This window comes from Poecilia reticulata, linkage group LG2, assembly GCF_000633615.1.
Source record: "Poecilia reticulata strain Guanapo linkage group LG2, Guppy_female_1.0+MT, whole genome shotgun sequence".
In the NCBI taxonomy this organism is placed as follows: Eukaryota; Metazoa; Chordata; class Actinopteri; order Cyprinodontiformes; family Poeciliidae; genus Poecilia; species Poecilia reticulata.
In genome coordinates this window covers 5,385,540-5,397,805 of record NC_024332.1, presented here as the reverse complement: position 1 = coordinate 5,397,805, position 12,266 = coordinate 5,385,540, and the positions used below count along the sequence as shown (strand labels likewise).

Below are 12,266 nucleotides of genomic sequence, written 5' to 3'. Positions count from 1 at the left end.
CCATTATTAAATCTACTTAAGTAAAGTACAGATACACGAAAACTGTACTTAAGTACAGTAACGAAGTACTTGTACTTCGTTACTTCCCACCACTGAATGTCACAAACCATCCCACCACCACCGGCATGCTTAACTGTCTGTCCATTCCTTGTAAATCTCCCACAAATAATCAATTTTTGCAACAGTTTTTTCCACACGTTTTCCTTCCACTCAATTTTCCATTCATATTCCTGTGAGCAGCCAGCTTATTTTAGCACAGACCTTCTCACGGGTGGCCTAAACATAACGTTTCTGTATTTTTATTGGTGCTATGTAACCAGAACTTCCTGAGGAAGTGAATTTGGGTTATTCAAATTAACATCAAAAGTATAATTTTGATTACTGTAACTGTGTGTAATGAATCGTATTTGAATTTTGCTTCAAACTTAAACTGTTCAGTTCTTCGCATCGATTGCGGTTGTGCACTGGGTCGGCTGCGAGCATTCGGGAGCCTGCTGTCACAGCCAGTGTAAGCACCAGGTCTTATCGGGGTTCCCGGAGCTCGGCGGCTGAGCGTGACGGGGGTTTTGTAGTTCATCTCATCATTATTACACCTGGGTTGCAGTGTGGATGTGACGGGCCTGCCTGGCGCCTGGGGAGAGAGCAGGCACTGAATCAAAGAAGAAATGATCAGATCCAAAAGCCGGGAGGGAAGTAACGGAGCACCGACAATGTAACCAGATTTTTTTTTTTTTTTACAAAAAAACAAATGGATCAATAAATGGATAACAATTTAAAATATTTAAATGCAAAGGAATGAGTTAGTATTATTGCGTGTTCTTGCATTTATTTCAGCAGGAGCTAAAATACAAATGTTTTTGAGTATAATACTTGTTTATTCATTTATTTTTTTACATTTTGTCAAGCCACAACCAGAACATATAAAATATATTTTTAGAATTTCACATGGCAGATCAACACATAGTAGTGTGTAGTTGTGAAATGTGAAAGAAAAGATTAATTTTTTTAGAATGGTTTTCATGTAAAAATCTGAAAAGTGTGGCTTTTGCTTGCATTTAGCCTCATTTATTTTAATACCCCTATGATGACGGAATTTCATTCTTCATTGTAATAAAATCGAAGGTCAAATATGAACATTTGAGCGTGGAAAAATATTGCTCTAAAGCAGTGTTTCTCAACCTTTTTTGGGCCAAGGCCCCCACCAAAGAATTTGCAGGCTATTTTGCACTAACCATTATTTTATCATTAATATTACTATTGTAGATGTTTTGATTTTTATGCTTGTTTCTGTATTTATCATCAAAAATAATTTCCCAGAGAGCAAAAAGGTCATGGGAATAGAAATTATTTTCTCAGGTGTCCACGAAAAATGCAATGAACATTCAAGTTAAAATCGGTAGGCCTAACAGCAGCCAGTCAGAGTGAAAAAAATATTCTTATTTTGTGCCATTTTCTAGTTGTTAAATCTTGCACAAAATGACCAGATAAAAGATGTAAAACATGCCAGTTAAACTTTGAACTATTTGCAAAACGACTGAGCTCTGCAACATTAAAACATGGATAGAACTGTAACTACATTAATCATAACTCTTCTTCTCTTCAGTGTTTCTGTGGGTTTCTGGTGGTGCAGCTCTGTGCTGCCTTCAGGAGAATGGGACATCAGAGTATCTTCCATAAAACTTCACCCACTTGGCATTTATTGTGCAAACCAGAGCTTTCAGTGGAAAAACAAAAGTTCCAGGTCCTTTAATGCCATACAAATATGAGACAGAAACATGGATTATATCTTTATATAGACCTGCCTATTGATTTATAGGTTAATAGTTTTACTGGACAGAAATTACAAAGAACAAATCTGATTCTTAATCAAATCCTAATGATTTGATTAGGATTTGATTAGGCTGATGTCATGGAGTCATCAGCCTCATGACATTAACACTGACATGAAAAATAATATTGAAGAAATAAATATATACAATCTAATTAAAAACATAAATAAGTGATAAGTTATTTACTGTTATGGTCTGTAAGATATATTTATTCTCAGTACTAGATGTGGTCTGAACAAATCATGACATTTCAGCAATATTATTTTACCTTTTATCTGGAAATAGTGTCTGTTTATTCTTGCCATACAGTCCTCTGTATTAATTATTGCTCATAAGGTCTTGCCATACCAGTTTATTCCTCTGTATTTACTTTAGTTTCTTAGTTTATTTTTGCATTTTGTTCTTCATTCATTTCCATTTAGTTTCCCTTGATTAGTTTTATCCTCTCTTGGTTTATTGCTATGTCCACTTTAGTTTCTTTCCTGTTGCTAGATTTATTTAATCATTTATCCATTATAAGACGAATAATATAAGACGAATAATCTTCACTCATCACCTGCTGCGCCGCCTAATCATCATGTGTTTCACATCATGTGTTGATTTTTCACTGTTCAGCGTCGGATTCTCTGTTTTTATGCCATAATTCACATCTAGTTCGTCGCTCCGTTTTATGTCCCGCTTCTCCTGTTTCAGAGTTTTGCGCAATGTGAACGTCTTTTTTTTTTTAAGCCCCTAAGGTGCAGGGCGGTCGGGAAGCGTATCGATGGGGAAAAGGCAGACTGACATAAACCTTTTAAAACAACGGAAACAATTTCTGCATTCTGATTATTGAAATTTAAAAGTGCTGTGTTGTTCTATCATCCCCGTTTCATACCGGAYCACTTACAGCACCGGTGTTAACGCTATAAAATGAACGCTCTCTATCGTGGTCTCACCCATGGAGGGATTTCTTTATTTCTTTATTTAAATGGGTTCATCAGTGGGATACACAGTGAGGGTGTCGTGATTTTAGCTACCAGTAGCAGGAGAACGGAGCTGCGCCAAGAAGCTAACAGAAGCTGACGAACACTGAATAGAAGGAGAGCTGCCATCGATACAGTTGCAGTCAACCATGATTTAATGTTACACAAGACAGTTTTACCAAGTTGCTCAAAGTCTAAACTGGCATTGTTGTGCATTTAAGGTGTAAAGTTTACCTTCGACCAAACGCCCCCCAAAGGCATCCCAGCGCCCCCCTTTTGTAAAAATGTCCGCCAGCGCCCCCTGCCGTCCTCTCAACGCCCCCTGGGGGGCGGTACCRCCCACGTTGAGAACCACTACTCTAGAGAAAACAACAGAAGCTAATTTTAAGACTTTAACATTTTTAACATGGACAGAGTTATCTGCTACAGGTAAAACATTTACTGCCCATAATCTCTCAAGAGAAGCCCACTGTAAAAAAAAAAAAAAAATCTGAATAATCTCTTAAAATGCTGAACTAAAATACGAAACAGTAATAATTTGGTTGACATATTCTCAATAATAATAATAATAATAAAACAATCATTAAGCCACAATTCAAGCAAGACTGGGTTACTTTCCCTAAACAATAAAATGTTCATCTTTTCTGTCAGTTAATCATCCCAAAATCACAAGACATTTTTTTTTCTGTGCAAAGTGATTCATCCAATCCTATTATACTCTGTCACACTCTTTAAAGTCTCTGGCGGCGTCATACTTATGGCTCAGAATCACAGCGAGCCTCCGCCCCCCGCTTCATCACACAGCCTCTTGAACAATCAGACAATATTACAGCCKTTCCCCCGTCTAGTTAGCACACCTGGTGGAAATGACACGCTCAAGGAGACGACAACGCCGTCGCTGTTGTCGGCGTAAATCCGTCTGACTCACTGCACTTTGCGTTCTGTGCCAAGTTCCTCTACTGCTTGGATATCTGTATTATATTTGCAAGACGTGAGCAGTAGATAGGAGCTGGGAAAAAGATTAATAGCACACACAAGTAAATTATTAAATGAAAGTTTAACCGCTCTATCAGGTGAATCTTACAGGGACGAGTCAGGTCCTTTTTAAGTGGGGTTTTGAGGAGAGGATGTCAGCAGTCACTGTTTCATCTGCTGCGACGTCTTCAGATCCGTTTTTCCYTGAGGCTAAAGATCCAATCCGACTTATTTACGAAGCACGTTTRAAAACAACAAATGTTTGATCAAAGAGTGGTAAATAAAGAGAAACAGTAAAAAATGGCAGAAGAAGTAGAAACAGACATGAAGCAGTGTTAGGTGCAAGCAGGACAMAAGGTGGACAAYTCATTGTCACAGATGAACTCAGACCAAATAAAATCTGAAGGTAAAGAAATATTATAATGATTAAAAAACAAAGTCGTTAAAGAAGGTGAAAGGTCAGATCTGACATGTTTGTGTGCACTGCACTGCATTCAGCCTCTGTTTTTGTTMAAAAGAAAAACCACTTACCATATAACCCATGATCAGCTCCTGCATGTAGAAATAATAYCATTCACTTTAAACTCTAGGATTAAATATYATTTGCTTTTTCATAACTAAAAATAAAAAAAATCACAGATAAAATCTTATTCTAACTTTAGAAGCACATCAGTTACAAGTCGACTTTGTTGCAATGAGCAATTCTCAAGTTAGAAAACTTTCCCCTTGCACATGTGCTCCCTTCAGCCCTGAGGCTGTTTGTCAGACTCGTGTTTAGATTAACGTTCTTTGTTGATATACAAATCATAAAACTTCATTATCCGCTGTTCATCGTCTCTGCTGATCTCTGCTCTGTCCGCTCGTCTTCTCGCTCCCATCATTTATTCTCCTGCCTGCTCCGCCTGTCTTTTTATTGCTCGCATTCTTCAAAGCGAGCTCTCGGGTCCTCGGGATTCATTTACRTTGGGACTTTAATTATCTCCCTCGAAATGGATGCCTTTTGCTGCGTGAGTCATCGGTTTCACCTCTTTACATTTCATTATGTCCTCAGTCCAGATTGTTCCAATACCTCGGGCTGTTGAGTCGCTYGTCAAAACTGTGGCTTTTTATCACTGCCTGATAACGTTATAGTTGCTCAACAAGCGTGCAATCGTTTCGATTCGCAATCAGCGCCAGCAGAAAACTTTCAAAAATATTGTTGTTTTTGCTCGGACTCTTTTCCAAACTAAAACAAAAAAAATCTGCTGAAAGTGATTGAGTCGTTCCCATCTGAAGCTGTAGAAAATGTTTTTACAATTAGGACAAAATGTGGAAATTATGTCAAAACTGTCCATATTTCTAGAAGGATTTAAGGAGTTTTGAGTGGTACTATATTTTCAGATTCAGCATAAATCAATATGTGGATAAAAACTGAATTGCAAAATGTTAAATTGAAGTTGTAAAGATTAAATAATAAGATGGAGCACAAAAAATTATTTTCGTCAAAGAACAATTTCCAAATTCCGACAAGTAACTACTTGTAGAAACCTTGTGAACACCGCTAATGCTATGATAGCTGCAGGCTGATGACATGCACAGATTACTTTTAATAACCCCCTCTGCCCCGTAGCTACAGGTTATCTTTGTAGCCCAAAGCAATATATTTTTGGATTTCTACAGCAATGCTTCTCTAAAATAAAGCCTTGTAGAGGGAATAGCGGTGGTAGAGCAGAGGTGACGTGAACTAAAACGGATAAGAAGAGAAACAGAAGAGAATGGAAGTGATGTGGAGTTCATTGAAAATCAGGAGGCTCGCTAAATTCTCCTCAAAGACTCGCCTTCAAAGCGGGATGAATTAGACCCAAATGCAGAGATGATGTTTTTGCATAAATGTTGCCTTCTGTGAATTAGCATGAAATCCTGGGGAAATTGTAGGTCAAGACCTCTCGACTTAATAAATCACGAAAAGCGTGAAAATGGCAATTCATCTTTGAAGAGGCGCTTCACAATTGCCCCACATTCATCCGGCTGGCTTTGTTTGTGAACAGCGGGTTGGAAGACACAGACGTTTCTTCTGAAAATTAGGCATTTCGATGCCGTCATGTAAACACGGTATTACATGATGCTATTGTTTTTGTTTTTCATCACATTTCACTGAACATCAATTGTTGTCTCATCAATGCAAAAAAAAAATTAAAAATTCCCAAAAGCCTTGAAGATTATTGAAATTGTTGTTTTTGGAAAATGAACATTGGATCTCTCCTAAGGATGCCACTTCCACATAGTCTCTCTTCCTTATTGTTGAACTCTGACCTTAGCTGAGACAAGTGCCACCTGCAGACCTATTAATGATTTATTTTTTGTCATCTGTTCTTGAATTTGTTCTGTCACTCAGACTACTTTATGTTGTCAGTCTGGTTTTGATTGTGTTAGTAGGTTTGTGACTCATCTGTCCAAAAGGAAAATAGTTTTTACCTCTCTTACCTTTGTCTGACACAAAAAAAAATTGGAGTGATGATTTGAAGCAACTAAGTGAAAAGAAAAAAAAGGCAACAACAACAACAACAAACAAAAGAACCCTGTGGTACCACTAACTGTCTTTTCCTTCTCTGTGTGCTGCCTCCGTTTTCTTCCCTCCACCCAGACAGTAACTTCGTTCTTGGAAACGCGCAGGTCCAGTCCGTCTTCCCCATCGTCTACTGCTCCGATGGCTTCTGCGAGTTGACCGGCTTCGCCCGCGGCGAGCTGATGCAGAAGAGCTGCATGTGTCACTTCCTGTACGGCGGCGAGACCAGCGACCGCATCACCTCGCAGATGCAAAAGGCTCTGGACGAACGGCGGGAGTTCAAGACTGAGATCGTTCTGTACAAGAAGAGCGGTGAGGGGAGGGCGCTGTCACACTCAATCATCTTTGATGCATATATATATATATATATTTAAAAAATGATATTCATGTTTGTACTTCTTCAACAAAAGGCTACAAGTTCTGGTGTCTGCTGGACATAGTTCCCATCAAGAATGAGAAGAGCGAGGTGGTTCTCTTCCTGGTCTCGCACAAGGACATCACAGAAAATAAGGACCTGGATCGGGGCAATGATTCTGACACCGGTGAGCGCGAAAATGAGAAAAAGAGAGAGAGAGAGAAAAAAAAAGAAATCCAATTCCACTGTAATTCACATGGAATGATTCAGTGGAGGGATTGCAGCTGAGCTTTTATTAAGAAGGGAGTTTGGTAAGAGGTAAAACTAATTTTTTTCTGAAATTTATTGGGTTCTTCCAGCTGTTTCGCTTTGGTTATGAATCCTCCTTTCTGCTCAGGACTTCCTCCCATTGTGTGAATAAACATGCCAAAGTGGTGATATTTGTGCATGATAGTAGCCAGGCCTATATGCTAAATACATTAGAATGTGAACACTGTGCGATAAAAAATAAAAAAATGCAAAAAAAAAATCTGTGGTATTTCATTTGCAAACACAGGAATTGTAGGAGAAGTTCAGTCTGCACCTTTTCTTTCTGGGGATTAGAAAAGAGACCTAAATTATGAAGGTGCACCACCATCAAATACTCATCTTCAAATACAAACTTCTGAAAATGTWACACTTCTTTCTGTAAGTTTTTCTCCCTCACCCAGATTCTTTGCAAATATACACTTCCGGAAGGAGCAGGATTGTTCTGAGGTTGCGATTGATTTGTTACGGCTTGTTCGCGAGAAAATCTGGCTTTTCCCTGCGAGGAAAAGCCAAGAAAACTTTTATCAATGCTCCGGATTCCCCAGTCCTTCCCTCCGCAGTCGACAGTTGCACATTCCTGCAAGATGCTACTCGGCTCGTTGACAACCGTAGTAATTAATCCCTGCAACAGCAGCAGAGGGTTGTAAGAAGATAGCATTGCGTTTCCACAGAGCTGCTCCCTGCCTTTGTAACACAGCTGGAAGAAGCGGCTGATAAATGCAACACTGAAAGACAAGCTAAGGCCTTCAAATGCAGAAATTGAGACCAGTGAAAGCTTTTGGGTGCTGTTTAAAACCGTAATATTTTTTTTTTCTTTTTAAGTATTTATATGGGAGTCGAGGGAGGCAAATTGTTCTGTGGTTTTACGTGAATACTGAACCATGAATAAGTTGGTCTGTTGGACTTTTTTTGTGGACTGTTTTCAGATGAGGAAACAGGCCTGGAGGTCCATCAGGTCAATCGGCCCCCGGGGTGCAACATGGAGCGCCGGCGCAGTCGTGCCGTCCTCTACCATCTCTCCGGTCATCTCCAGAAACAGGACAAAACCAAGAGCAAACTGAAAATCAACAATGTGAGGCATATTGCGTTTGAATGTCTTTTACCAAGCGCTGTTGTAATCCGAGTATTTGTTAAGAGCCTTCCAAGCTTTCACGGTTTCTTGGGTGATGTTTTGGTTCCTCGCGCTTCTCTTTTTGAAGAGTGTTCTCGGAGCCAATGCCAACCCAATCCCAGAGTACAAGGTGGCCGACGTCCAAAAGTCCCGCCTCATCCTCCTTCACTACGGTGCGTTCAAGGCCGGCTGGGACTGGCTCATCCTTCTGGCCACCTTCTACGTAGCTGTCACTGTTCCCTACAACGTCTGCTTCACCGCTGTGGAGATACGGGAAGACGGCGTCTCAGCGGCCAGAAACCCTCCGAGTGTCAGTGACATCTTGGTGGAGATACTTTTCATCATCGGTAAGGTTTCTATGTCTCATAAGCATTTCTTTATGCAATTGTTTCACTTTGACAGAAGCATTACTGATCTTTCATCCTTGGTTATCTTCTTATGATGGATCGTACACCACCTACATCTTATTACGATTTCCTTCGCAATCCATGTAAAATTTGAGGTGTGCCGTGTAATCGGATTCCTTGAAGAGCTGCACAGTTTATGCAGCACATGTTGTCAGCCCTTGAAACAGCCCCCTCTGTCACAATTTGCTGTTGACTGTCCGAGTGATTTATTTCCCCGAACGATTTCACAAACCAGGTCAAGCTCACATCCCATCCGTAACAAACTCCAGGTCTGGGTGAACACAGTTTGCCCCTGAGTTTTATTTTTTCATATCACCAATCTGGGTCAACCTGAGAGTGAAATTTGTGGTACCTGACCAGGTGTATGGAAAGATAACTTCTGCTTGGGAAGGAGAAATACTCAGTGCTCACTGATAACTTGTCGTATACATAAAGCAATGAAATCTTCCATGTTTTTTTTGTTGTTGTTTTTTTAGTTTCTTGGGACTAAAATAACAAAAATAAATAAATAATGAAAGCTGAATTTGCTCAGTTGTAGTTATTTTTGTATGACATAAAAGCTTTGTTGTTCTAAGATGGGAAATTTCAAAGAGGAAAAGTGAGTAAGAGTGTAATTACTTTTTTACACATCTATAATGTGCTGCTGATTTAACCGTTCACAGCCTTACCACACTACATACACTGGCTCCATTTTACTGTTTGCCACAGGAAGTTGTATAAATGGTGTCTGCAAAGTGCCTGTTGGCTATAAGGGAGATTAAATGGCTTCTGTCCTAAAGCCCTGCAGGCAGTTTGTGTAAATTTAAATGTAGGTTATCTGGTAGCTCTTTTTTTTACTTATGGCGCTGTTAGATTTGATAAATTTTGGTTTGGAAATTTTTTAATTTGCAATCCTCCCGGTTTCATTAAAGTTCGCCAGCTAAGCTACCAACAATAGGTTTTAAAAATAAGCGCACTTCCCAATATTTTGTGCAGCAAAAGTAAGTGATTGTCGCTGCTCATACACTCTGTGTTTACGTTGCAGATATTGTCCTAAATTTCAGAACGACCTACGTTAGCACGTCGGGGCAGGTCGTGTACGACGCCCGCTCCATTTGCATTCATTACGTCACCTCCTGGCTGTTTGTGGATCTGATCGCAGCCTTGCCCTTTGACCTTCTGTACGCCTTCAACATCAGCGTGGTGAGTCTGACGCATTCAAAGACGTCCGTAAGCCGACAGACCGCTCTTGTAGGAAACACAATAGGTTCTCCGCGTTTAAGTGCGCAGACGTCATTCTCTTTTACCCCTAGTAGCCTCCCCCTGCTGTTAGTCTCTCTACAGGCATTGATTTAAGTAGACTTTAAATAAGGCTGCAAATGTTCGGCTAACACCATGGCAACAAAATTATATCAAGTGCGCGCAATTAGAGTGTGGACAACAATATTTCCCTGAATTCCAGCTCTTTCAAAATGTGTTTTTTACTGTTGCTTCAAGGCAGAAAAAAACCCAGAGAATTCAAGCTTCATTGTGTAACTCCTCATTAGTTAGCTGGTGATTAGGCTGATAAATGAGGAGGCTGAGGATAAATTACAGGAACCAGATTAAATAAATGACGCCAAGCGGATGCAAGCTGTTGAAAATGCAAACTGAACTGCGGGGAGCAGCGCTAGATCTTTTAGATCCCTACAAAATAAATGGCAATGAAATTATTACACATCAAAGAATATACAATAAATTTATAACCCTGCAACTCTTCTACATTGTGTTGAGCCACAGCAATGGAATTTGATTGTATTTTATTTGGAGTTTATGCGATAAACCAACACAATGCAGTGCAATTCACCAATGAAAATCAAAAAAGTAGCCAAGAGGCTTCATGGTAGCTCTGGAATAGCTACAGAGATGAACAGCTCAGGTGAGATGATCTCTTAACCTGACAACTGGTTGTCAACAAATATGGCTGATGTTGAAGAGTGGCAATATTGCTCAATTATTGAAGAATAACAAATATCCTCCGCAGTACGCTCGAAGTACTATTCAATTTTTTTTTAAATAAAAAAAACCCCACTTAAATGGAGTTTTACAGAACAAAAATAAAGTGTTAGTGCTTTTTAAAATTCTGACCCCAATTCTTAAAACTGCACTGTGATTATTTTCTGGAAGAAATAACAATTTATGTTTGTGTGCTTTCTCACTGCAGCAGGTTTCAGGTAATTCTCGAAAAGCAGCAATCTGTGGAGAAATGGCTTCTGATTTAAAAAGCATCTCTCTGTCTATTGTAATTCAGCCTCAGCTGCAGCATAAGCAGATTTAGTTTTCAGACCACCTGTTGCTACCCAAACAAACATGATGCTGCAGGAAAATGCGATCTATGATAACTGCAACATGGTTCCAGTTTCAGCATAAACATATTTATCCATCAATAATCTCTGATCAGATGCTTCATCAATCTATTATAAGCCTGTACGGGTTTTCTGAATGCTTAAGTGTCATTAAAAACAGGAGTGATTCTAATTACTAAARTTTTCTGACTGCAGGCTGATTAAAGTCACTCAAAACAGTCTACTCCATCTCAGAATAACTAATCACTTCATATTATCCAATTCTTCTTACTTTTTTCATTTTACTGGACTTCAACCTTTTCCCAGAACTTCGGGGTCCACCTGCTGAAGACGGTGCGTCTCCTACGGCTTCTTCGCCTCCTGCAGAAGCTGGACCGTTACTCCCAGTACAGCGCCGTGGTCCTCACACTGCTCATGTCCACATTCGCCCTCCTGGCACACTGGATGGCCTGTGTCTGGTACTTCATCGGGCGCAGCGAGATTGAGACCAATAACCCCGCCTCCTGGGACATAGGTTGGTCTGTCAGTCTGCCTGGATGGATGGATGGATGGATGGATGGATGGATGGATGGATGGATGGATGGATGGATGGATGGATGGATGGATGGATGGATGGATGGATGGATGNTGGATGGATGGATGGATGGATGGATGGATGGATGGATGGATGGATGGATGGATGGATGGATGGATGGATGGATGGATGGATGGATGGATGGATGATGGACGGACGGACGGACGGACGGAAGGACAGACGGACGGACAGACGGACGGATGGACGGATGGAACTGGATTGGGATGGACAGACAAATGGAGGTCTTTCCAACATAGAACATTTAACATAATGAAGTCTCTCATCATTCGTCTTGATGATCAACCATCATCTTGTCTTCATCCGTTGTTCAAAGTCTGAAGTTTTTTCCCTGAGGCTCAATGAAAAGTCAAAAGTACTGACATGCATACTTCAGCAGCTCTCTCTGGTATTTAGAAACTCACCTGTTGAACCTTTCAGAAAGCTCATTTATCACCAGACGTAAGATGGTCCTTCATAGTTTGTAGCAAGTGAATTACTTTCCAGCAGAGCATCCAGGCATTAGGTGTTTGCCTGTTCTCTTCCTGAGAAAACACTTCTAATTCTGGAGATCCGTTCCCCCTCCCACTGCGCTCACCAGTGCTAAACAACAACACGATGAAGGTGTATGTGGAGCTGGTGGCTGTACTGCTCCGGGGATTTAAATCAGAAAACTGTGAAAAATAAAGGTTGCGACTGGTCATACATAAATGGAAAGGTCTCTGCTCGGATGCAAATATGACCATAGACTGGGGGTGGGCTGCAGTGCAGATGGTGAAGAGGGTCAGCCATTAATCAAAGGGTGTGTAATTGAGCAAGATAAAACTGCTTCCGATGGGCAGAGCAGTGCTCCTACACTCAGGGTTAATGAGTATGTG

The 12,266-nt window shown here is 40.4% G+C and overlaps 1 protein-coding gene across 1 annotated transcript in view; it reads left to right on the top strand.

Moving 5' to 3' along the window:
• LOC103474998 (potassium voltage-gated channel subfamily H member 3-like) overlaps positions 1-12,266 on the top strand; it is a 39,090-nt gene that overhangs the window by 10,620 nt on the left and 16,204 nt on the right. The window contains exons 2-7 of the mRNA XM_008426351.2: positions 6,390-6,623; positions 6,722-6,853; positions 7,902-8,047; positions 8,175-8,433; positions 9,518-9,675; positions 11,124-11,331. Of these exons, the coding sequence (XP_008424573.1) occupies positions 6,390-6,623; positions 6,722-6,853; positions 7,902-8,047; positions 8,175-8,433; positions 9,518-9,675; positions 11,124-11,331 (1,137 nt within the window). The remainder of the gene's footprint in view (positions 1-6,389; positions 6,624-6,721; positions 6,854-7,901; positions 8,048-8,174; positions 8,434-9,517; positions 9,676-11,123; positions 11,332-12,266) is intronic.